At 45.4% G+C, this 26,331-nt stretch overlaps 1 protein-coding gene across 2 annotated transcripts in view; it reads left to right on the top strand.

The window, feature by feature from the left end:
* LOC126283469 (uncharacterized) overlaps window positions 1-26,331 on the top strand; it is a 379,338-nt gene that overhangs the window by 183,693 nt on the left and 169,314 nt on the right. For both annotated transcript variants that reach the window (XM_049982274.1, XM_049982273.1), the window contains one exon: window positions 22,154-22,295. In XM_049982274.1, coding sequence (XP_049838231.1) covers window positions 22,173-22,295 — 123 coding nt within the window. In that variant the 5' untranslated portion in view covers window positions 22,154-22,172. The remainder of the gene's footprint in view (window positions 1-22,153; window positions 22,296-26,331) is intronic.

Genomic DNA, 26,331 nt, shown 5'->3' with positions numbered 1-26,331 from the left:
TCAGTCCCCTAGAACTTCGAACTACTTAAAACTAAATAACCTAAGGACACCACACACATCCATGCCCGAGGTAGGATTCGAACCTGCGAACGTAGCGGTCTCGCGGTTCCAGACTGCAGCGCCTAGAACCGCACGGCCACTCCGAGCGCCGTACGTGGATCAATCTGTAATTTCCAGCCTGCAAGAATCGTAAGACTTCGATTCATACTATGTCTGCTTCTCAACAGTGAACCTAGGTGGTCATACTACGCGTATGCCTTTGCTCTCGTAGGCTTGTCCATTATACACCACATCACCAACAAACCAAAATTTTGGCCACTGCTGCAAATGGCAATTCACTGATGATGACTCTTGCAACAGTCGGAACTTTGGCTCATCATTTTACAATATGGCACTATCGACAAAACGCAGTGGAATATTGTGGGAATGGCTTAGAACGCTGTCACTGTAGTAGTGTATGACATCGCTATTACTTTTTTTACGATTTTTATTTATACCTTAGCGATAAAATAATTAAAATCGTTTGCCGTTGTTGGTAGATACCATCCCAGCGCCTCAACAGGGAACTATCCAATGGAGTCTTATGGAATTGGTTGTAGGAAGTCCCTGATGGGTAGGTTTCCTTTCTTTGCCCGCAGTTACTTATTCCCTAAGTAGGTGTTGAGTGTCGGTGACTCATGAACGCGTGCGGAGTTTAATTTTGTGTTGTACACGACGTTGATATAGGTAGAGAGAAACAGAGAGAGAGAGAGGGGGGGGGGTTAAGATCAGTAGTCAAATTACAGGTAATTTTAGCTTATTTAGTTACAACAAGTTACACAACTCTTCAACTGTGTATGTGCTTTGCACAAAACACATAACATTGCATTAGCCAATTGGAAATTCTTTTCCCACACCAGAATTTTAGTCTTCAACTTTGTTGGTGCTTTGCACAAAACACACAACATTGCATCAGCCAATTGTAAATTCTTTCTCCACACCAGATTGCTCCCGGCGAAGTCGCTACTGCTGGTTGGAGCGGAAAGTATATGATTGTTTTATTTTTGACAATGAAACACCTTATGAAACTGAGGGCTGTTGACCAAAGGAGCCGTACAACAGAAGTGAGATGTTGCAAGAGCAAAGTTTCATTCTTTGTCCCAAAAGAAGCTAAATTTCGTTCATGCGAGTTATACAAAATCATAATGAAGTCAGTTGTTAAAAAAAAGGGAAAAAGTTGACAGATCTACCAAGTGATTGCATAAGTTCCAAGTTCTTTTCAAGCTTGCGCTGGTAATTAATTAACGGCAGACTGTGTTAAATAATGTAGGCCGCGATTGCCTTTTTCTAGGCTGCATAGCATGTTGAAATTATATAGTATTAAGTGTAACACGCAGGTGAGAAGGAAAATAAAACAGCTAAGAATTATAGCTGAAAGCCCATCGTTCCTTTAAGACGAGTACTTGATTTGTGTGAGAGAGACCTTTCCGCGCCGTGGTTTGTCCGTAATCGGCTGGTAGGCCGGTTGGCCTTCTCGCGAAACTTGTTTTAGGCGATTAATTTTTAACTCTGTTGTTGGAAGCTGCGTCTGGGCCTTCAGCTAACGGAATAAGATTTCGTTTACTGCGAATACAAAACGACAATGAAGTATGAGGATAACCGAGCATACAGTCGATAAGAAATCGTATACAGTTCAATAATGTAATTTGTTGCATGATATGGGGACAGTTAAACGATTGGGTGTTTCAGTGAATGAAAAAGGCTTTAGATTCATAAATATCACAAAGTTAGCTCCACTTTTGTTAAGTTATCATGACCATAGATATTATTTTGTGCGTTTTCCAGAGAAGTGTGACTCTGTATATTTATGACGTAGTACCAGTCTCATATTTGTAGAGTGAAATCTACATTTAGTTCGAGTAAAACTGATAGGGAGTAAGCGGTATAAAAAATCTGATGTCATCAGCAAAAGTATTCCGTGTCATTGGTAGCATGCTGGGCTTCTTTCTGACACCCACGCTGTCTCTTCTGAGGATGGCCAGTTAGTATGTTTATACCACGGTGAAACCTGGTGATGCGGATAAGCAGACGTGCAGTGAGTCATACATGAGTAGCATAATGAACATGCATCACAGACACAATGTTCTAGCCCTAGAAATTGGGAATGTTAGTTGTTAAATATTGTGTTATAGTGATATTAATGAAGAGTATACTCTTTCTGTTTCGTCTCTATTCAGATGTGCTTATTGATTTCTTTATTTGCTATGTACGTCAGTCACACAAGAGAATGCTGAATGAACCTGCAGTAACCAGATATCACAACCCTGCGCAAGAGAGGACATTTACCCTTCTCCTGGAATCTGGTATAGAGTTTTTATTCATATACTGACCGGATACTCGTCAGTTCTCTGGGTTGTAGTAGGTTTTTCTTGTAGCTTGACATGAATCCAAACTGATCATTTAATTTGTATCAAAAATTAATTTTAGGTTCTTGCTTCTCCTTGATTAACTTCTCGAATACCCAGGCCAAATACATTTGTAATCGTGTATTGTATCGTTCACATAGCTAAGCTGTCTGAAGATGAAGGCCTAGAGCTTCGAAATCGATAGCAAATCAAAAAATGATAATCACAACTTAGTTGAGACAAAATACTATGAGAATAGCCTTTATTTTATATAACAAAAATCATATTTTCTTCAGTACTGAGCTTGAGTTATTGATGGCCTTTCTCTCTGTGGATACCACTCATATTAACTGATCTTCCCCTCGCCTTTTGACAAAACAGCTTCATGATTATAAACGAAAAAACACAATATCGTGTATGTTTTACATTATTAATTTATATCGTTAACCGGTTTTCGGTTCACAGCGTCATCATTATTTGAGCAACAATGAGAAAAATGTTAAACTTCGAGAGGAGGCGGGGTCTACAAACACAGAGTAAACTGCATGTTTGACATCGCAGTGGTAACGTAATCGAAAACGCTGAACTTGCGCTGTGTTCCCTGTGCGAAGCCGGGACAGACAGCTAGTTGTGACCAAATCATGAAAAAACTAAAGGAGAGTGTGTCACAGAAATGATACAGGATTTGTGCTGGAAATCATTAAAAGAAAGGCGTTTATCGTTGCGACGGAAGCTTCTCACGAAATTCGAATCACCAACTTTCTCCTCCGAATGCGAAAATATTTTGTTGACACTGACCTACATAGGGCGGAACGATCACCACGATAAAATAAGGGAAATCAGAGCTCGTACGGAAAGATATATGTGTTCATTCTTTCCGCGCGCTATACGAGATTGGAATAATAGAGAACTGTGAAGGTGGTTCGATGAACCCTCTGCCAGGCACTTAAATGTGATTAACAGAGTACCCATGTAGATGTAGATGCTACTACAATGGCAGGTTATCAACATGTAAGTGACTTTGAACGTGGTGTTATAGTCGGCGCACGAGCGATGGGACACAGCATCTCCGAGACATGATCATTATTGAGCATATCTGGGATGCCTTGCAGCGTGCTGTTCAGAAGAGATCTCCACCGCCTTGTACTCTTACGGACTTTTGGACGTCCCTGGAGGATGCATGGTGCCATTTCCCTCCAGCACTACTTCAGACGTTAGTCGAGTCCATGCCACGTGGTGTTGCGGCACTTCTGCGTGCCCTCTACATCTACATCTACATCCATACTCCGCAAGCCACCTGACGGTGTGTGGCGGAGGGTACCCTGAGTACCTCCATCGGTTCTCCCTTCTATTCCAGTCTCGTATTGTACGTGGAAAGAAGGATTGTCGGTATGCTTCTGTGTGGGCTCTAATCTCTCTGATTTTATCCTCATGGTCTCTTCGCGAGATATACGTAGGAGGGAGCAATATACTGCTTGACTCTTCGGTGAAGGTACGTTCTCGAAACTTTAGCAAAAGCCCGTACCGAGCTACTGAGCGTCTCTCCTGCAGAGTCTTCCACTGGAGTTTATCTATCATCTCCGTAACGCTTTCGCAATTACTAAATGATCCTGTAACGAAGCGCGCTGCTCTCCATTGGATCTTCTCTATCTCTTTTATCAACCCTACCTGGTGCGGATCCCACACTGCTGAGCAGTATTCAAGCATTGGGCGAACAAGCGTACTGTAACCTACTTCCTTTGTTGTCGGATTGCATTTCCTTAGGCCCCTCGGGGGCCCTACACGATATTAGGCAGGTGTCCCAGTTTCTTCGGCTCTTCAGTGTATTAGCATTTGCACCTGTGTGTCACGAAACCGTTAAATTTCAAGCACAGCTATTGCTTGTTCTTGTGGTAATGTTCTAGCTTCTCACGATCATTTGCTCTCGCGCCGCGTCAAGTCAAAAATGTTTCGTAATCACCATCTTTTAGATTTGCAGCTCCTTGTATTGGCCGTGTTTGCAGTTAAAATTTTTTTAGGCATGAGGTCCTCCACTGTGTTCTGGTGTAGTGAAAAGTGTTTTACTACGTTATTTGTGGAAAATACTTGTTATAGGAACGTGTGCATCACAACATCTCAGCATGATGCGGAGAATGGAAGTGCTTGCCACACGAAAACGTAAGTAAATACTAAAATAGGCGCGAAAACATCGCGAAAAACTATATTACATTCTAGAAGATACGTTAACTCCCAGCAAAAAACTTTATCATCAACATCGTTTGGTTGCAGTAGTAACTAACACAAAAGTGACCCAGAAAATTCATGCACACTAAATGTAAAGGTATTTACAACAAAAAACGATCTGGAGGTTTGAACTAAAAATGCACATAATTTTATAATCATTTAAGAAAATGTTCACATTTCAGAATAAATAAAAACAAAAACCCACTGATAATGGCACAATGGTGCCGAAACATGTTTGAGTACTGAGAAAGACGGTGTTTTGCATAACTGGTGGACCTTTCAATCAAAAAATTGTCTCTTAATCGTTCGAGCAGCACTAAATACCGTATTGAGCTCTGCGGCATATCGGGAAACCTTTAGCTCTTGCGAATATGAGTACTGTTTGCGCAGGCTTTCTGCCACTGTCAGACCAAACCGTAGAAACTGGAAACGAAATTTCATGCTTGAAAGTTAAAGAACTCTATAGCATGACGGAAAACTTTTGCTTAATGTATTTTGGATGTCTAAGAAGTGTAACGCTAGGATCACTACTTTGCGACTATTTTTTGCAGTAGACGACAGGGCTATATTTTAGCGGTTCGACCGCCCGCTCGCGGCAGTGGCTGCTGGCGGACAATTGAGCGTCGCGACAGCAGGTGCCACTGCGTTCCCACACGCATCGCCGAAGCCGCGTTGGCACGCATTCTGGCAGTCGTCGGTGGCGGGGCGATCACGACGTAGGCGTGTCCCCCCCGCGGGGTCGGCAGCCGCTTCTGCGGGCACAAAGAAATCGGGGGGGGGGGGGGGGGGGGGGCGCACTCGTCGCGAGGCGGAGTGGACACTGACCTCGCCACACTATTACACGCCAAGGCGTTACCCTCAATCTCACCACCACGTGATGGCAAGCCACTGCTACCACCTGCAGTCGCACGTCCTCCACTTTGTAAACAAAGGCCAAAAACATAATCTGTTGGAAGCCCTGCTTTAATATTAAATGACTAAACACAACTGACTAATTCCCTTCCTCTAAACTTCTACATCTACATGAATACTCTGCAAATCGCATTTAAGTGCCTGGCAGAGGGTTCATCGAACAAGCCTTACAATTCTCTGTTATTCCAATCTCGTACAGCGCGTGGGAAGAATGAACACCTTTTTCTTTCCGTACGAGCTCTGATTTTCCTTATTTTATCTTGGTGATCGTTCCTCCCTACGTAAGTCGGTGTCAACAAAATATTTTCGCATTCGGAGGAGAAAGTTGGTGATTGGAATTTCGTGAGAAGCTTCCGTCGCAACGAAATACGCCTTTCTTTTAATTATGTCCATCCCAAATCCTGTATCATTTCTGTGGCATACTCTCCCATATTTCACGATAATACAAAACGTGCTGCCTTTTTTTTAAAAAAAACTTTTTCGATGTACTCAGTCACTCCTATCTGGTAAGGATCACCCACAGCGGAGCAGTATTCTAAGAGGACGGACAAGCGTAGTGCAGGCAGTCTCCTTAGTACGTCTGTTACATTTTCTAAGTGCCCTGCCAATAAAACGCAGTCATTGGTTAGCCTTCCCCACAACATTTTCTGTGTGTTCCTTCCAATTTAAATTGTTCGTAATTGTAATAACTAGGTATTTAGTTGAAGTTACATCTTTTAGATTAGACTGATTTATCGTGTAACAGAAGTTTAACTCATTCCTTTTAGCACTCATGTAGATGACCTCACACTTTTCGTTATTTAGGGTCAACTGACACTTTTCGCGCCATTCCGATATTTTTTCTAAATCGTTTTTCAAGTTTGTTTTGATCTTCTGATGACTTTATTAGTCGATAAACGAAAGCGTCATCTGCAAACAACCGAAGACAGCTGCTCAAATTGTCTCCAGAATCGTTTATGTAGATAAGGAACAGTAAAGGGCCTATAACACTACCTTGGGGAAAGCCTGAAATCACTTCTGTTTTAGTCGATGCCTTTCCGTCAGTTACTACGAACTGTGACCTCTCTGACAGGAAATCGCAAATCCATTCACATGACTGAGCCGATATTCCATAAGCAACGCAATTTTACTACGAGCCGCTTTTGTGGTACAGTGTTATAAGCCTCCCGGAAATCCAGGAATACGGAATCGATCTGAAATCCCTCGTCAACAGCACTCAGCGCTTCATGTGAATAAAGAGCTAGTTGTGTTTCACAGGTACTATGTTTTCTAAACCCACGTTGACTGTGTGTCAACAGACCGTTTCCTTCGAGGTAATTCATAATGTTCGAACAAATATATGTTCTAAAATCCGGCTGTATATTGACGTTAACGATATGGGCCTGAAATTTAGTGAACTACTACCCTTCTTGAATATTGGTGTGACGTGTACAACTTTCCAGTCTTTGGGTGCGGATCTTTCGTCGAGTGAACGGTTGTAGCCGGCTGAAGTGGCCGTGTGGTTCTAGGCGCTACAGTCTGGAACAGCGTGACCGCTATGGTTGCAGGTTCGAATCGTGCCTTGGGCATGGATGTGTGTCATGTCCTTAGGTTAGTTAGGTTTAAGTAGTTCTAAGTGCTAGAGGACTGATGACCTCACCAGTTAAGTGCTCAGAGCCATTTGAACGGTTGTATATGATTGTTAAGTATGGAGCTAATGCATCAGCATACTCCGAAAGGATCCTAATTGGTATACGATCTGGACCAGAAGACTTGCTTTTATTAAGTGATTTGAGTTGCTTCACTACGAGGATATTTACTTCTACGTTACTCGTGTTGGCAGCTGTTCTCGATTCGAATTCTGGAATATTTACTAACTGCGCCAGACACTTGTCTTATACAGGGTGTTACAAAAAGGTACGGCCAAACTTTCAGGAAACATTCCTCACACACAAAGAAAGAAAATATGTTATGTGGACTTGTGTCCGGAAGCGCTTACTCTCCATGTTAGAGCTCATTTTATTACTTCTCTTCAAATCACATTAATCATGGAATGGAAACACACAGCAACAGAACGTACCAGCGTGACTTCAAACACTTTGTTACAGGAAATGTTCAAAATGTCCTCCGTTAGCGAGGATACATGCATCCACCCTCCGTCGCATGGAATCCCTGATGCGCTGATGCAGCCCTGGAGAATGGCGTATTGTATCACAGCCGTCCACAATACGAGCACGACGCGTCTCTACATTTGGTACCGGGGTTGCGTAGACAAGAGCTTTCAAATGCCCCATAAATGAAAGTCAAGAGGGTTGAGGTCAGGAGAGCGTGGAGGCCGTGGAATTGGTCCGCCTCTATCAATCCATCGGTCATCGAATCTGTTGTTGAGAAGCGTACGAACACTTCGACTGAAATGTGCAGGAGCTCCATCGTGCATGAACCACATGTTGTGTCGTACTTGTAAAGGCACGTGTTCTACCAGCACAGGTAGAGTATCCCGTATGAAATCATGATAACGTGCTCCATTGAGCGCAGGTGGATGGACATGGGGCCCAATCAAGACATCACCAACAATGCCTGCCCAAACGTTCACAGAACATCTGTGTTGATGACGTGACTGCACAATTGCGTGCGGATTCTAGTCAGCCCACACATGTTGACTGTGAAAATTTACAATTTGATCACGTTGGAATGAAGCCTCATCCGTAAAGAGAACATTTGCACTGAAATGATTATTGTCACATTGTTGGATGAACCATTCGCAGTAGTATACCCGTGGAGGCCAATCAGCTGCTGATAGTGCCTGCACACGCTGTACATGGTACGGAAACAACTAGTTCTCCCGTGGCACTCTCGATACAGAGACGTGGTCAACGTTACCTTGTGCAGCAGTAACTTCTCTGACGCTGACATTAGGTTTATTGTCAACTGCACGAAGAATTGCCTCGTCCATAGCAGGTGTCCCCGTCGTTCTAGGTCTTCTCCAGTCGCGAGTCATAGGCTGGAATGTTCCGTGCTCCCTAAGACGCCGATCAATTGCTTCGAACGTCTTCCTGTCGGGACACCTTCGTTCTGGGAATCTGTCTCGATACAAAGGTACCGCAGCCACGGCTATTGCCCCGTGATAATCCATACATCAAATGGGCATCTGCCAACTCCGCATTTGTAAACATTGCACTAGCTGCAAAACCACGTTCGTGATGAACACTAACCTGTTGATGCTATACGTACTGATGTGCTTGATGCTAGTACTGTAGAGCGAAGAGTCGCATGTCAACACAAGCACCGAAGTCAACATTGCCTTCCTTCAAGTGGGCCAACTGGCGGTGAATCGAGGAAGTACAGTACATACTGACGAAACTAAAATGAGCTCTAACATGGAAATTAAGCGTTTCCGGACACATTTCCACATAACATCTTTCCTTTCTTTGTGTGTGAGGAATGTTTCCTGAAAGTTTGGCCGTATCTTTTTTTTTTTTAGCACCCTGTATAGGCGTTGCTGAGCGCAGCGCCGTATTGTGCCTGTTTACACATCTCTGTATTTGAATACGCCTGTCTATACCAGTTTCTTTGGCTCTTCTGTGTATGTGTGTGAGACGTGCGTAACCTTGACTTCTACTGAGACAAGGCCACGCAGCCCACAGAGCTTTTGTAGCCGTGGTCGGGACCCCTTGCTGCAGCCGAGAGCTTATCGCTGGGAGCTGACGCGCGCCCGATCCTGTAACCGGATAGTTCTCGACGTGCGTTCGCCGCCTGCGTCGTCATCTTCCACTCTTGCACCGCCGTCAGAGGGGAGTCGGCCCTGCGGTACCGCGCTGCAGCACGCGCCAGCACTCCTCCGCCGCAACATCGGCTCCTTTTGTTTCCGGAAGCGCTTTGTGCCGCTTCGCCATTCGCGCCAAATTGGAGCCGCAGATCGTGAGGTGACTAATCAAGGCTTTTGTGGCCGAGAGAGTAGGAGGGGAAAAAAAGTGTTCCGAACGCTTCTATTATCGCCATGTGTTTCTCGGCGGCCTGGATGCGGCCTTTACGAGGCGGCAACACGTGTCAGCTTTTATACGCGCCCATTGTGCAGGCCGTATTTGTTTGAGGGCACAATCGCTTAACCGCAATCCACGTGTCTCATTGTAGACATCGTTTCTGAAAGGATAAAATGTATATCGATGCCAGAGAGAAAGGGAAAAAGAACATCTGTTAGATTTAGAAAATTACTACCGCACTGTCGCGTGCCTGTCGCCTTATTGACTAGAGTACACTTACGTTGCTTAATATACCGACCGTTCATAAAGGGCGTGTCAGTTTCAATGGTATATTGTAAATAAGCACCCACGAGTGGTCTAGCGGGACCATCCGACCGCCGTGTCATCCTCAGTGGAGGATGCGGATAGGAGGGGCGTGTGGTCAGCACACCGCTCTCCCGGTCGTTATGATGGTTTTCTTCGACCGGAGCCGCTACTATTCGGTCGAGTAGCTCCTCAATTGGCATCACGAGGCTGAGTGCACCCCGAAAAATGGCAACAGCGCATGGCGACCCGGATTGGTCACCCATCCAATATTGTAGCAGTGTAATTTAGATTATTTACAACAAATCATACATCAAATTAAAAGTAAACTAGCCTGGTTTTTCTTACAAACGTTCAATATGTGCACGTTTAGTTATACGGCACACGTAAAAGCTAAAACTCATTTTTCTTTTCAACTAGTCCGAAGTAACTACATCTACACTCATGTTCAGAGAAACGGAAGACCTTGATCGAATAGAAATAGGACGTTTATATTCACAGGGCATGTACATCAGTATATTCTGCAGAAATAATTAGCATTTGAACCATCTCGGCCAGCGGGTTCAAGGTCAACATGGATTCCGAGGCGCATCATCAACCACCGGTAAAATGTTCCAAATGGTTCAAATAGCTCTGAGCACTATGCGACTTAACATGTGAGGTCATCAGTACCCGAGAACATAGATCTACTTAAACCTAACTAACCTACGGACATCACAAACCTCCATGTCCGAGGCAGGATTCGAACCTGCGGCCTTAGCGGTCACGCGGTTCCAGACTGAAGCACCTTCAACCGCTCGGCCACACCGGCCGGCCGTAAAATCTTCCTGCGGCTCTTGTTGTCGCTATAAACTGAAGGTAACGGCGCATTATTAACACGAGAGAATGTGATGCATCCACCCGAGAAATTGTTGCTCTTGTGGTACGAAGTGTTTTGGCAGTACAACAGATGTACGATAGGGAGAATGACTCACGGAAGGTCGTAGAACACCACGAGATGGGTCTGATCGCATCACCACCGATCATTTCGACGTCTCATCCGAATAGCACTGCAGGATAGATCTGCGTCCTCCTCGGCTCTGGCACAACAGTCGAACAGTGTAACACATCGTACACCATGAGAGGTGACAGTCCGTCGCCATTTATTACGTCATGGGTTTACGTGTGCGTCGTCCACTTCTCCGCCTACCTTGGACCACTGTGCACTGTGCATGATGTATATAATGAGGTCACTGGGAATTGGAATGGCATCAGATAAGTGCTTTCGGACGAATCCAGATTCTGTTTGTTTGAAAATGATGGACACATTTTGTTTCGCCACAGACATGGGGAGAGGCTTCACAGTGACTGCGCTCGCACAAGAAATGGCTCTGAGCACTATGGGACTTAATATCTGAGGTCATCAGTCCGCTAGAACTTAGAACTAATTAAACCTAACTAACCTAAGGACATCACACATATCCATGCCCAAGGCAGGATTCGAGCCTGCGACCGTAGCGGTCGCGCGGTTGCAGACTGTAGCGCCAAGAACCGCTCGGCCACGCCGGGCGGCGATTAGGGAAAATACTCACATTTAAGAAAACATCACAGATATAAGAGTGTACGACAGCTCGCGTGGTATGGACGTACAATGCAAATGACAGGCGACAGTTGGCCAAAGAAGATCGTGATGTTCCTTGCACACGGAAGAACAAAAAGACTGAAAGTTACCTGTTTAGATAAGGTAAACGAGGCCGCGAGAAAAAGAGAAGTACAAGAAGACGAGCATGTGAAAACTGTTGTAGGGAAGGCAAATGGTCGGTTTATTGGAAGAATTTTAAGAAAGAGTGGTTCAGCTTTAAAGGAGACCGCATACAGGATGCTGGGCTGCTAGATTTGGTACGGGTACGTTCAAACAACACGTAAGTGTTACGAAGCTGCTTCGGGAACTCAAATGGGAATCCCTAGAGGGAAGGTGGCGTTTTTTTCGAGAAACACTATTGAGAAAATTTAGAGAATCGACATTTGAAGCTGAGTGCCGAACGATTCTACTGCCGGCAACATACATCGCGCATAAGGACCACGAAGATAAGATACGAGACATTAGGGTTTATACGGAGGCGTATAAACAGTCGTTTCCTCCTCCCTCTATTTGCGAGTGGAACAGGAAAGGAAAGGACTAGTAGTGGTATAGGCTATGCTCCGCCACGCGCCCTGTGGTAGCTTGCGCAGTATCTAGGTAGATGTAGATGAAGAAGCTAAGGAAGGTAAGCGCCGGTGGCGACAGATATGTGTGACTAAAGGGAGCTGCAGAGGGTAAAAACTGAACAGGACGACACAGATTTGAGGACATCGAACAAATATCTGACGACTTTGGGTGCTGTGCTATTCTGAGGTGAAGAGGTCGTGATGTCACCGCCAGACACCACACTTGCTAGGTGGTAGCCTTTAAATCGGCCGCGGTCCGTTGGTATACGCCGGACCCGCGTGTCGCCACTATCAGTGATTGCAGACCGAGCGCCGCCACGCGGCAGGTCTAGTGTAGAGAGACTCCCTAGCACTCGCCCCAGTTGGACAGCCGACTTTGCTATCGATGGTGGACTGTGTACATACGCTCTCGTTTGCAGAGACGATAGTTTAGCATAGCCTTCAGCTACGTCATTTGCTACGACCTAGCAAGGCGCCATATTCAGTAATTAGAATGAATTCTGAACAGACAGTATTGTGAATCATGTACTGTAAAGAGCGACGTTCATCATTAAAGGATTAAAGTTAAATATCAAACTAATTTGGTCCACCATCTGAATTCCAATTCCTTGTCATGTTCCAGACCTCACGTCAGTATAGCTGCTTCCCGCGCCCGGGTTCGATTCCCGGCGGGGTCAGGGATTTTCTCTGCCTCGTGATGGCTGGGTGTTGTGTTATGTCCTTAGGTTAGTTAGGTTTAAGTAGTTCTAGGGGACTGATGGCCATAGATGTTAAGTCCCATAGTGCTCAGCGCCATTTGAAACAATCAGTATATTTCTTCCCTCCTCACGCCAGCCTTCGTGAGCTAAAACGCGTGCATTTCGGCCTCCATTAGTAACACGGTGTTGGCTCTTCTGCCAACACAACAGAGGTCGCTCAAGAGTAGATGTAGTCGCGAGCAGAATCAAATCAGTCGCATTGATGAGGGGGCAAAAAAAAAAGCGAACTGGTTGGGCAAATCGCCCATGTGGCGTCATTTGGAAGACGTATACCTGGCTCCCTTTCAGACGACGATTTTCAGGACATTTTTAAATCGGAAGTACAATGTACCTTTGCCGTATAATTGAAACCGGAGGATATACTTGTTCGGGAAGGACACAAAAAAATTCTAAAGAAAATTATAAGGTCTGTTTGTGATTTCGTAGCACCGTAAGATTACGGGGCCCCATGTGGTGCAGATCGCGGTCGTTTGGAGCCGATCCGGCGTTTCGTGCGGCTGCTGCTGAGGTAGCAGCCGCCACGCTGGGGTGTGGAGTCGGCGAGACGCAGAGCCACCGGTCCGACGCATTGGGCAGGGGAGAGGAAAAAACCGGGCTGTCCCATTAATTGCTGAGCCCGAGCTCCGAGATTAAAGCCCAGCCGGCGCCTGGCCCGCCGTCCCGACGCCCGGAACCGGTCCCTGCCAGAGCTGGCCACAAAAAAACTCCACACGCACACACACACACACACACACACACGTGCGTGCGTGCAGGACCGGGTCTGCCTGGACAACAGGCGGGGCGCAGAGGCTGTGTCTGTGGCTGGCAAGATGCGAGCCGCCGCCTTCTGCCCTTCGGTCACCTCGCACGTGCGCCGTGTTAGCGTCTCGCTGCTAAACAGTAGGCCTAAAGCCGGCGGCACCTCTGCTGACGTACTGTCAGATACATTCCCCATGAGTCGTTAATAGAGTTGCCGTATCTAGCTGGGTCCTCGTCGGGACACTGAGATGGGGTGTAGAATTATTTAATATAATTACTTTTTTATTTAGAACACATGTACATGGAACTGTTGATGCAGAAGTAGTTAGTACAACATATTTTAAGTCTGGTGTTTTCTCGAGTCTACATCTACATCTACATACATACTCCGCAATCCACCATACGGTGCGTGGCGGAGGGTATCTCGTACCACAACTAGCATCTGCTCTCCCTGTTCCACTCCCAAACAGAACGAGAGAAAAATGATTGCCTATATGCCTCTGTACGAGCCCTAATCTCTCTTATCTTATCTTTGCGGTCTTTCCGCGAAATATAAGTTGGCGGCAGTAAAATTGTACTGCAGTCAGCCTCAAATGCTGGTTCTCTAAATTTCCTCAGTAGCGATTCATGAAAAGAACGCCTCCTTTCCTCTAGAGTCTCCTACCCGAGTTCCTGAAGCGTTTCCGTAACACTCGCGTGATGATCAAACCTACCAGTAACAAATCTAGTAGCCCGCCTCTGGATTGCTTCTATGTCCTCCCTCAATCCGACCTTATAGGGATCCCAAACGCTCGAGCAGTACTCAAGAATAGGTCGTATTAGTGTTTTATAAGTGGTCGCCTTTACCGATAAACCCCATCTTCCCAAAATTCTACCAATGAATCGAAGACGACTATCCGCCTTCCCCACAACTGCCATTACATGCTTGTCCCACTTCATATCACTCTGCAATGTTACGTCAATGTTACGTGACTGTGTCAAGTGCAATGTTATGCCCAAATATTTAATTGGCCGGACTGTGTCAAGCGCTACACTAGTAATAGAGTATTCAAACATTACGGGATTCTTTTTCCTATACATCTGCTTTAATTTACATTTATCTATATTTAGAGTTAGCTGCCATTCTTTACACCAGTCACAAATCCTATCCAAGTCATCTTGTATCCTCCTACAGTCACCCAACGACAACACCTTCCCGTACACCACAGCATCATCAGCAAACAGCCGCACATTGCTATCCACCCTGTCCAAAAGATCATTTATGTACATAAAAAACAATAGCGGACCTACCACACTTCCCTGGGGCACTCCAGATGAAACGCTCACCTCCGATGAACACTCACCATCGAATACAACATATTGGGTTCTATTACTTAAAAACTATTACTTATGCACTAGCTCTAGAAGGTGCTTGTCTTGTCAATACAAATTACGCAGCATGCAACGCCATCTGTGAGACATCTTGTCGACATTAACTTCTTGACATAAATCAAACTGAGGCTGTATTTAAATGCTGAGCTAACAGATGGCGTCACTTCAGTACTTGGGCCACGTTTGTAACAGTATTTCGCAAAATCGAGACAAAATTGGGTGTCACACTGTTTATCCATAATGGACATGGGACCTCGGCTGGTTAAGTAACCGTCAATGCCAATTAAAATCTCCAACACCTGTGTAACTTAAGATGTTATTTTATTTTGTTTTGAAGGCTACCAGTTTCAGTATTTCACTATGCCATGTTCAGGCCCCATATGCATCTCTCCAAATAACCGAAAATATCGTATAATGCCATAAATACCTTGATGTCATGAATTCAATCGTTTCGCTAGTGCTTAATTCGAAGAATTGATCTTAGCTTTGAGTGGCTATCAAGTCTTAGAATGAAGCACAAGTGAAACGATTGAATTCACGACGTCCAGGGGTACTACGTGACATTTTCGGTTGTTTGGAGAGCTGCATGTGGGGCCTCATGATCGCATAGTGAAATGCTGAAACAGGTAGCCTTCAAAATAAAACAAAACATTCTAAGTTACACGGCATTTGGAGAATTTCATTGGCATTGACAAAAAATTGGGTCTTGTCGGGATGTCGGGACAAGGATGTCCATAACGGTGACGATATATCGGCACGGATTGCAACACTAATCGTTAATCGACTTCTGACGGTAATTCCATAGAGGTAGTGACAAATTCTGAGGGACAACACAAGGTCCTCATAGGAAAAGCACAAACCGAATTCCTCCGCTAGTAAGAAGCTATGAGAAATGGCGAAATTTCGTACCAATAATCCTACATAACACGAAACTACTTTGCTTTCTGAATCCCACATTGCTGGAAGTGAGAAAGAAATGTATGATTTGTTCTCCAGAATGAAGACTATTAGCTTAATTTTGGGTATAGAGGTAAACACGTAAAACAGAAAAAAGTAAAGGTTATCAAAAGCCAAAGTTTAGATCAAATTCAACTTAAAGGTTACTTAATCAGGAGGCAGTGCATCATAGTGGACATTTAGAATCTTTGATCAATGACACAGGAAAGTGTGGTAAAGAAATAAAACGACTTTTCGACCCTGGCCGAGCTGCAACAGTTAAGTGACTAAAAGTCTGGCAGAACAGGGCCGTTTTCAATACATCAAAGATGCCCTTGGTGTTACCTGTGTTCTTGTAGAGCTGCAAGATCTCGACCGTGAAAGCTAGTGACAGCAAACCGAATTGGCGGAAGATGTTACACGTTGCGTGGACAGAAAGATGAACCAACGCTTTCGTTATAGAAGAACTTAGCATCACAGGGAGTTTGTCTTCCCGCGTCAGTCAAAGATGATTCCATTTCCTTGGGTACATTTTGAGAAGAGAGGGGTGTAATTTAGAAAATACTATCTTGAAAGGGAAAATCGATGACAGAAGACAATTAGAAAGAGCAGTATGCAGATGGTTGGATCGAGCGAAGGAAATTACCGGCCTACCTTTTAACTTTAGTTAAAGAAGATCCGAAGATAGCTGTGGATGGAGTGCATCTAGTCTACATACGAACTGAATGAAGAATTTAGGTCACGAAATTGAAGAATGAGTAAATCAACCAAGATCACGAGCACCGTGTTATGACAGCAGTAGTTTTTCCCGCGTGACAGTAATGACTGGAAATAGAAATGGCCATCAAATGATACTGTTAGAAATTTGTTGCTAAGTGGTTTTCACACTACGGTTATGAAGGTTCGGGGTTCAATTCTCCGTCGGTGCCTCGATTTCTGTCTGTTTCTTACAGCTTCTTTCACACCTGACAAAAATGGCCCTAAGCACTGTGGGACTTTACATCTGAGGTCATCCCCTAGACTCAGAACTACTTAAATCTAACTAACCTAAGGACATCACACACATCCATGCCCGAGGCAGGATTCGAATCTGCGACCGTAGCAGCAGTGCGATCCCGGACTGAAGCGCTTAGAACCGCTCTGCCACCGCGGCCGGCCACCTGACAAAGATTCATATGTGTGACAAATTGCAAGCTGCGTGATTGTTAAGGTTTCGCGTGAAACTCTAGTTCCATTCACAGCCGTCTGGGTAAGTACGTTCAAAGGTCCGAGGATGGCAAAGCCATACCTCCTCAAATAGTAACGTGCCTAGTAAAGCATTGTCCTGAAAGCAAGCTTTGGGTTGAGCACAATGACTTGCAGAGATGATTTGTAGACTGTGTGTAGGAGTAACGGAGCATTCGACTCTTCGTCGACGTTGTTCAGCTGGTTGGGAACTGGCGACTTCGCGTAAGTGTTGCACCACTTGGGCACCCCTGCAGGGCCGGCTGTGTTTGCAGCGCTCCTTGTGCACCCCTGCGGGCAGGTGGCTGGCAGGCAGGTGGTGTGGCGGGGGTGTGCTCCCCTTCTCCCCTTCTCTTTGGTTCCTGTTCCTGCTGCCGCATAACGCTGCACCCCGCTACGTTTTTTCCACTTGCCACTGTGACGTCCGATACTATACTCGTCTGCTGCCCTTTCCATTTAAAAGTGCTGCGCACGTGTTCCTCCACTAAACCTCTGTGTGACCAACTCGCTGTTACGCCCTAATGATCCGCAGAGCTGACGCTCTTCGGTCGTTCTATCCATTGCTCAGCATCACACCACAAAGATCAACTTTGTTTGTAATGCTCTACAGGCGGCTTCAGGCACCGTCAAGGACAACTTCACTGTGGGCAATTTAAATGGCAGCTTTCGTGCAAGCCATCATCGGAATGGAGAGTCAGCGAGACGTCACAATTCTTGGAAAATGTTCGATGTTACGTCGACGTAATTGCGACCTGGCAGCCTGGCTTTTAGTGATGATCTTCAACCAGTAATCGGTTCCCGGATTTTTTTCCTGTCACTTATCTGGTTGGTTCAAATGGTTCTGAGCACTGAGCTCATTAGTTCCCTAGAACTTAGAGCTACTTAAACCTAACTAACCTAAGGACATCACACACATCCATGACCGAGACAGGACTCGAACATGCGACCGTAGCGGTTGCGCGGTTCCAGACTGAAGCGCCTAGAACCGCTCGGCCACACCGGCCGGCACTTACCTGATAATGATTTGTTAAAAGTGTTCAGTTCATGTTAAATGAAGATCCGCCTATAACTAGTTCTATACTTTAGTGCGGAGGTCGAAGGAAGAAGGCATGGATAATAACAGTAACAGTAGTAAAGTCTACCAAAGTACTACGGTGTTCAACCTGAATTGCGATATGACATTTTTACATTTAGTATATTAAATTTGCTTCTACCAGGCGTATTTAGGTTGATTTAATGCTTTCGGCGATAATTTCTACTTTTCTTGTCTTCTACTTTTGCATTGAGAGTTAAAAGGTTTTCATACTAGTATTTCCAGCGCTTTATACACGATGTGAGTAAGAGAAATATCATGATGATATTCAAGATGGCTACTACACTTGACGTTCGTCAGAAGCAACGTGCTGTCATAGAATTCCTGTGCTGTGAAAACGAGACAGTGGGAAACATCCACAAGAGGTTGAAAAAGGTGTATGGATATGCTGCTGTCGATCGCAGTACAGTTAGTCGGTGGGCAAGCAGGTTACGTGGTGAAAGCGGGCATGGCAATATTGAGGATTGTCCTCACAGCGGCAGGCGTCGTACTGCACCCACTCCAGACAATGTGCAGAGAGTTAACGAGCTGGTGACTGCTGACAGACGTATCACAGTGAACGAATTGTCACGCCACGTTGCGATAGGGGTAGGAAGTGTTTGCAGAATATTGAAAGTGTTGGCGTTAAAAAAGGTTTGTGCCAGGTGGGTTCCCAGGATGGTGACAGTGGCTCACAAAGGAACAAGAATATCGGTATGCAGCGAACTTTTGGAACGGTACGAGAATAGTGGAAATGAATTTCTTGGAAGAATTGTGACAGATGATGAAACATGGCCATCATTTTTCACCAGAGTCGAAGAGGCAATCAATGGAGTGGCATCAAGCAAATTCCTCCAAGAAAAAAAATCAAAACCACACCTTCTGCTGGAAAAGTTATGATTACGGTGTTTCTCGTTTCCGAAGGACTCTTGCTTGTGGAACCACCACAAATTCTGATGCATATGTGACGACACTGAAGAAACTTCAAGCTCGACTGAGTTGTGTTCGACCACATCGGCAAAAGCAGAATGTTTTTCTGTTGCACGACAATGTACAGCCACATTTCAGTCAAAAAACCATGGAAGCGATCACTCGGACAGACAACACTGCAATACCCGCATTGCAGTCCTGACCTGGCTCCATGTGACTATCATCTCATTGGAAAACTGAAAGACTCTCTTCGTGGAACAAGGTTTGGAGATGATGACTCCCTTGTGGACGCTTCCAAACAGTGGCTCCAACAGGTTGGTCCAGAATTTTACCGTACGGGTATACAGGCGCTGGTTCCAAGATTACGTTAGGCAGTTGAGAGGGATGCAAATTATGTGGAGAAATGAAAATATTGTTGCTAAAGGATGTGTTTACACACTGCAAAACATTCAAACATGTAGAATAGAAGATGGATTTAAAAAAGATAATAGTGTGCATTTGTTTTGGAGTGACCCTCGTAAAACACGAACATTAGTGACTGAAGGTAATGTTCAGTTCATACTTCCATTTCTTTTCTGCATTGCGGGTGTGGGTAAGTATAGTTTGTCGGTAAACTGAAAGGGAGCGAGCGAGTCCCCACTCTGCCAACCCAGCTACGTCACGAGGCGCTTCTACAGGCTGTTTCACAACATAGTACCGTCCCAGCCGCGGCGCGCGCTTCGAATCTGTGGCGAAGCCGTGTACAGATACTCCTCGGCTGCGTTTATTTTTAGACAAATGCTTTAAGACCAGGATTCTACAATAAACATAGAACCAAATACCTGTTCAAGTTAATGTCTATGTTCCTCTATTGCTATTCGTAAAACAAACCCCATAAAATGCAATTAGTCTTTAGAATTTAAGGCTTGTTTTTTTTGTGTTTCTACTAAAAGGCAAAAGTTTTCTTTGAAGGAGTGCATTGAAACTTAACAATTCTTGCAACACAAAGTGTTTAAAAAGTAAGCAGAAATTTATAATTTTGTGTGTTGTATTAGTCCGATTTGCACTCCTTTATTGTCACTGTCTACGAACATGCCTCAAAAGTATGTGTTCAATGTTATGCATATTGGGTACTTACTCTGTTGTCAGCTGTCAGAAAGGTTACACGTGTTTTGGTAGCGTCAACGACTATTTGTTTTGTATGAAAATAAATTGGATTATCTGTATTAAATTTTACTGTAAGAATGGAATAAAGTGTATGAAATTTTTAGAAATGGTAAATATTGCTTTTGGCGAGCCCATTATGAGTAAACTAAGGGCAGACAAGTGGTATAAACATTTCAGAGCAGGCCTTAAAGGACAGCAGTTTTACAAGCATGGATGAGATTAATAATGCACAGTTAAGAGACCTATAAACTATACCGAAGAAACAGTTCCTAAAGCGATTCGGGAATTGGAAAAAGCACTGGCATAAGTATATAGTATGTAATTTCGAATATTTTGAAGAGGATAACATTGCTGTAGATTAACAAATAAAGTTCTTACCAAAAAATAAAAATTAATATGTGAACGCACCTCGTGTGTCAAGCTTTTTCCTTAGAAGTCCAGAATCGGTGTACATGTTTCGAAAGAAATTTCAGCAGTGTTTAGAATAGCTATTGCGCACATTTTTTAAGCAATATGTCTTAGAATCAGGTGAACAGTGGCCGACATAGAGATTTAGTGTTCCATAAGCATCAATGGTTTTACGTGATTGGCTCAGATGGCTCTGAGCACTATGGGACTTAACTGCTGTGGTCATCAGTCCCCTAGGACTTAAAACTACTTAAACCTAACCAACCTAAGGAGATCATACACATCCATTCTAGAAGCAGGATTCGAACCTGCGACCGTAGCGGTCACGCGGTTCCAGACTGTAGCGCCTGGAACCGCACGGCCACTCCGACCGGCGTTTACGTGATTTTGAAACTATCTGTAACGATGGGTTTCCTCCCAAAATTATTAGTTTTCCTTCTTGGCGCTTCTAGTAAACCATGCAGCGTATTTTGCCATTCCTTGCTTATGTATCATATTAGCTGACGCTGACGTTTGCATAAATTGCAGCTCTTCGATTGGGACTGGTAATATTAGCCAACAGTTCTTTTTGGGTCGCCTCTTTAATACACGCTGTAATAACGTTGCAAACGATCGAACGCTCGTTACTCCCCAAATGCCTTCTCTTCTTCCTATTCCGCACATTTTCTTGCAATGCTAGACGATTATCCATCACTCCCGGATACCGAAGTACATGACTAAGTATACAAAGTTAACTCATTGACAGAGGCAACTAAAATCCCACGAACAGAAACGACGTATATCACTGCACGTCGATCTACACTGCTAGACAGATAACGGTCAACAGATTTTGGACCGAGCGAGGTGGCACAGTAGTAAGACACTGGACTCGCATTCGGGAGGACGACGGTTCAATCCCGCGTCCGGCCATCCTCATTTAGGTTTTCCGTGATTTCCCTAAATCACTGCAGGCAAATGCCGGGACGGTTCCTCTGAAAGGGCACGGCCGACTTCCTTCCCCATCCTTCCGTACACCGATGAGACCGATGACCACGCTGTCTGGTCTCCTTCCCCAAACAATCAACCAACAGATTTTGGGTGCCCCTGTAGGCTGGTGGCAGCGTTCTTCCGGGAGAGGCCACTTCCCCCACCAAAAGCGCTGCTGGCTCTCGAGTTTACAGACTGACTGTAGGAAGCAACGCACGCCACGGCGGCCTCGTTAGAGCCAAATATCGGCCCGCCGTTGCCGAGACGGCCTTGTGATTCACTGCCGGACGACTCACTTCCGCCGCCCCCGCACTCCGCAGGTGCCGCCAGACAGCCAGTCGCGAGGCGCACGCAGCAGCTGAGGCAGCCAGCCGAGTGTTCCTAATCTTCTGCCGCTGCGCCTGCTATTTCCCCGCCCAGTCCGTGGGCGGTTCCTTCTGCACTGTGCGCGCCGCACGAAGACGCCCGCAGCCTCGCACAGGTAGGCGGACGCTCGCTAATCGCCGGCGATGGGCTGATGGGCGAATTTCCGCCGCCGGACGAGGCGACAAGAGTCGCGATGGACTCATTTCCTATTGTAGAGTGCAGCAGCAGCAGGTGTTTACAGCGGGCCCTGGGCGCCGTCTGTTGTTGCAGGGGGGATGCGCGGCCCGCGATGACGCTGGAGTCGCCGGTGGCGCCGGCGCCGTCGCCTTCGCGCGACGCCGAGACGCCCAGCAACAAGGGGCTGCTCAACGGGCCCGGCCAGAACAACTGCTTCCTCAACAGCGCCGTGCAGGTAAGCGAAGCGCTCACAGCCTGCTGCTTCGCGCACTCAGCTCATCAACTCACATAATCGAGCTGCTGACAATAACCGAGTTTTCGTCAGCACAGGCATGCTCTTCAGAGTCAGTTATGAGTCGCTGACCCTTTCCCCAGAAAGGGGAGGTCTTGGTGTAGCCCATGTCCACGACAGAGCTGTGGCCCTGTATGTCAGCTCACACATCAAGCTGCGGCGCCACCACGCCGAAAGTTTGACAGGTTTGCTGTTGGAGTCCCTAGCTCCGCCCTCCTTTATGCCCCCACTGACGACGCAAGGCACACCCCCACCCTTCTACTACTTTGGGAACTTTTACATTGAACACAGCTATGTCCGTATCGCAGTACCACCGACGAATCGGCGCGGGATCTATATCATGTCCTACAGCAGAGGCGCCTCCCAAACATCGTGGAGAGCAAAAGCCCTCAGGTTCATTAGAAGATAGTGTGGAAGACGATTCACGCGGTTACACTGGCCACAGACGTCCGAACCACATGGTACATCACAGTCGTAAACATATCAGCCGATCACGCCTCCACAACATAAACATGGCGGAATCGCCTCTATGATGCCAGACACGGACGAACACCGTCTCACATGTGGCGCGGCAGAAGACGTACGGCCCTTGGTGCGGCAAATTTTGTCGTATTTTCCACGAGTGACTCCGGAACACATTACACTTCGGTTCCTACTATTTCCGGATCAACAATATTTCCCGTGCACCAAGACCAACGCTGTCACGTGGATCCGTGCGTATGCGGTACACTACTTATTTCACGATGGACCTAAAGATGTATTCGACTTTTGGAAATACCTACAAGAACGTCATTGCAAGATCGTACGCCCGGCCGCGGTGATCTAGTAGTTCTAGGCGCGCAGTCTGGAACCGCGGGACTGCCACGGTCGCAGGTTCGAATCCTCCCTCGGGCATGGATGTGTGTGATGTCCTTAGGTTAGTTATATTTAAGTAGTTCTAAGTTCTAGGGGACTGATGACCACAGCAGTTAAGTCCCTTAGTGCTCAGAGCCATTTGAACCATTTTTTGCAAGATCGTAAGGAACCCAAAATACAGACAGTATTTCTCTAATTACCTAGGGAGTGCCCTACGCGACCCTCCACGCAGCTGGATCATCAGCAGGTAGGAGAAGACACCCATTGAGTGAGCTAACAAGACTAAGTTCGATTCTCGGTGTAATACATACGACATACGTGAAGACGTACCTGGATGATGAAGCGTAAGAAGAGTAGCGACACACTCTTCTGCAACATTTACGCAGCACTTTTTTTTTTCGTTTTCCCCATATACATTACCTCGGTGTAGGAAGGTGCCGAGATATTGTTTTCTTTACTCAGAGCACGATGCGGTGCTAGTGAAACTTCCGCTTAGAACAATTTATACAAGACTGTGCTTAAACTGACACACAATATTTTTAGCGCAACGCAATCTGACTTTCAATAATCCCTACAAAAGAATGGCCCTGACTAACATTAACCTATACCTTTCACAAATCACTTAAATCACAAAAAATCTTCGTTACTCGAACTACTGCAATACAGCGAGCACCACTACTGCCAGCTAAATAAAAGATTCTAACGACGGAAGGCACTAACTACTGATAGGTATAGTTAGATGAAAGATTTTAATAGAGAACAAACAGTGTATTTACCTTAATAGTCAAAATATATACGATAGTTCATGACACCAATTCTTACAAATTTCAAAACTCCGCCATCTCTCTCCCCACATCCACCACTGCTGGCGGCTCACCTCCAACTGCGCAACGCTACGCGCTGTTAGCATCCAGCTGCCGCTGCCCAACACTACAATGGCAGACAACAATGCAAACTAAACACAGACTGCGCACGGCACAGCCAGTGATTTTTATACAGAGCGCTACGTGGCGACGGCGTTACCAATAAAAAAACCTAAACAGCTTACTTACACTAGGTACAGTTATTTTTGTTGTGGTATAAAGTAAAGCCAAATTAAGAATAATATTAAAAACAGTAAATAAAGATAAATAAAAATTCACACAAAAGATTTCCCTTTATCATCCCTGATTCCTTGACGGGTGAGGGGCGGCCAGAACAAATGCGTGCAGGTAAGCCGCGCGCTCGCAACCTGCTGCTTCGTGCAATCAGCTCATCAACTCACGCAACCCAGCTGCTGACAATAACAGAGCTCGAGTCTCCGTCCAGCAACAGTTGTAATCTGCCAAGAAACTTTGTAATAATGTACTGATTAAAATCACCCCACCCTGTAATAGCGGTGGCCCTGGCACAGCAACCGTAATACGTCTTTAGATGCAGAATAAACAGCCTTGGCTGCACATGGTAAGCATATTTAATATCCACGTGTGGCGCGTTTCGCCTGTTCTGGGCATCATTGATGATGCCTGGAAAAGGCGAAACGCGTCACATGTGAAGATTAAATAAACCTACCATGTGCAACCAAGACTCTCTTTTTCTGTATCTAAATCAGATTGAGGATCTGTTAGATAACGACCAGTTTGGCTTTAGGTAAGGTACTCGCTAACGAGAAATACGGGTCCCCGCAGTTAAGTTGTGGCGTCACAGTAGTTGCCTTGTTGACAAACATTGTGAGTGGTCCGCTCCGTCCGAGGCTACGGGAAATCAATATGTCAGTTAAAAGATACCCGCAGGACGTCTTAGTTTTATCATGGTTCAAGTGGCTCTGAGCACTGTGGGACTTAACTTCTGAGGTCATCAGTCCGCTAGAACTTAGAACTACTTAAACCTAACTAACCTAAGGACATCACACACACCCATTCCCGAGGCAGGATTCGAACCTGCGACCGTAGCGGCAGCGGGGTTCAGGACTGAAGTTTCTAGAACCGCTCGGTCACAGCGGCCGGCTGGAAGTAATCTCCGGAGATCCCCGAGGAAATGTTACAGGCCTTCAGTTGTTCCTGATTTATATTAACGATATAGGAGACAATCTGAGTTGCCCTCTTAGATTGTATGCAGGTGATGCTGTCATTTATCATCTTGTAAAATCATCAAATGACCAAAACGAATTGCAAAGTGATTTAGAAAAGATATCTGTATGGTTCGAAAAGTGGCAGTTGACCCTGAATAAAAAAAAGTGTGAAGTTATTCACTCGAGTACTAAAAGAAATAAGCTAAATTTCGATTACGCGATAAGTGACATAAATCTGAAGGCTGTAAATTCAACTAAATGCTTAGGGATTAGAATTACAATTAACTTGAATTGGAATGATCACATGGATAAAGTTGTGGGTACAGCAAACCAAAGACGGCGATTCATTGGCAGAACACTTTAGAAGGTGCAACAACTAAAGAGACTGCTTCCACATCGCTTGTCCGCCCTATTCTGTAGTATTGCTGCGCGGTATGGGATCCGCATTAGGTGGGACTGACGGATGACATCGAAAATGTTCAAAGAAGGGCGGCTCGTTTTGCATTATCGCGAAATGTGGGAGATAGTGTCACAGACATGATACGTCAATTGGAGCGGTAATCATTAAAACAAAGGCGTTTTTCGTTGCGACGGGATCTTCTCACGAAATTTCAATCACCTGTTTTCACCTCCGACTGCGAAAACATTCTATTGCCACCCACCTACATGGGAAGAAATGATCATCACGATCAGATAACAGAAGTCAGGGCTCGCACAGAAAAATTTAAGTGCTAGTTTTTCCCGCGCGCCGTTCAAGAGTGGAATGATAGAGAGACAGCTTGAATATGGTTCGTTGAACCCTCTGCCAAGCACTTTATTGTGAATAGCTGAGTGATCATGTAGATGTAGATATATGGATAACACAGACAGGAGGAAGAGACAGTAGGGCAGCAAATGCGTTAAGACACCAGGAAAAAAACTTCCGCGGTACTACAGTGAGCTGAAAAAGGTAAGAACTGTAGGTGGAGGTAGGGGAAGACAGAGACTGGAATATATTCAACAAATAACTGAGCAATTGAAGTGGCAGCAGACAGTTTTAATCTGTTACAAAATCTAATTATCGCGAACAGTCAA

This window comes from Schistocerca gregaria, chromosome 1 (genome assembly GCF_023897955.1).
Source record: "Schistocerca gregaria isolate iqSchGreg1 chromosome 1, iqSchGreg1.2, whole genome shotgun sequence".
In the NCBI taxonomy this organism is placed as follows: Eukaryota; Metazoa; Arthropoda; class Insecta; order Orthoptera; family Acrididae; genus Schistocerca; species Schistocerca gregaria.
The sequence above is the reverse complement of the archived record's forward strand: the minus strand, read 5'-3'. Positions and strand labels throughout refer to the sequence as shown.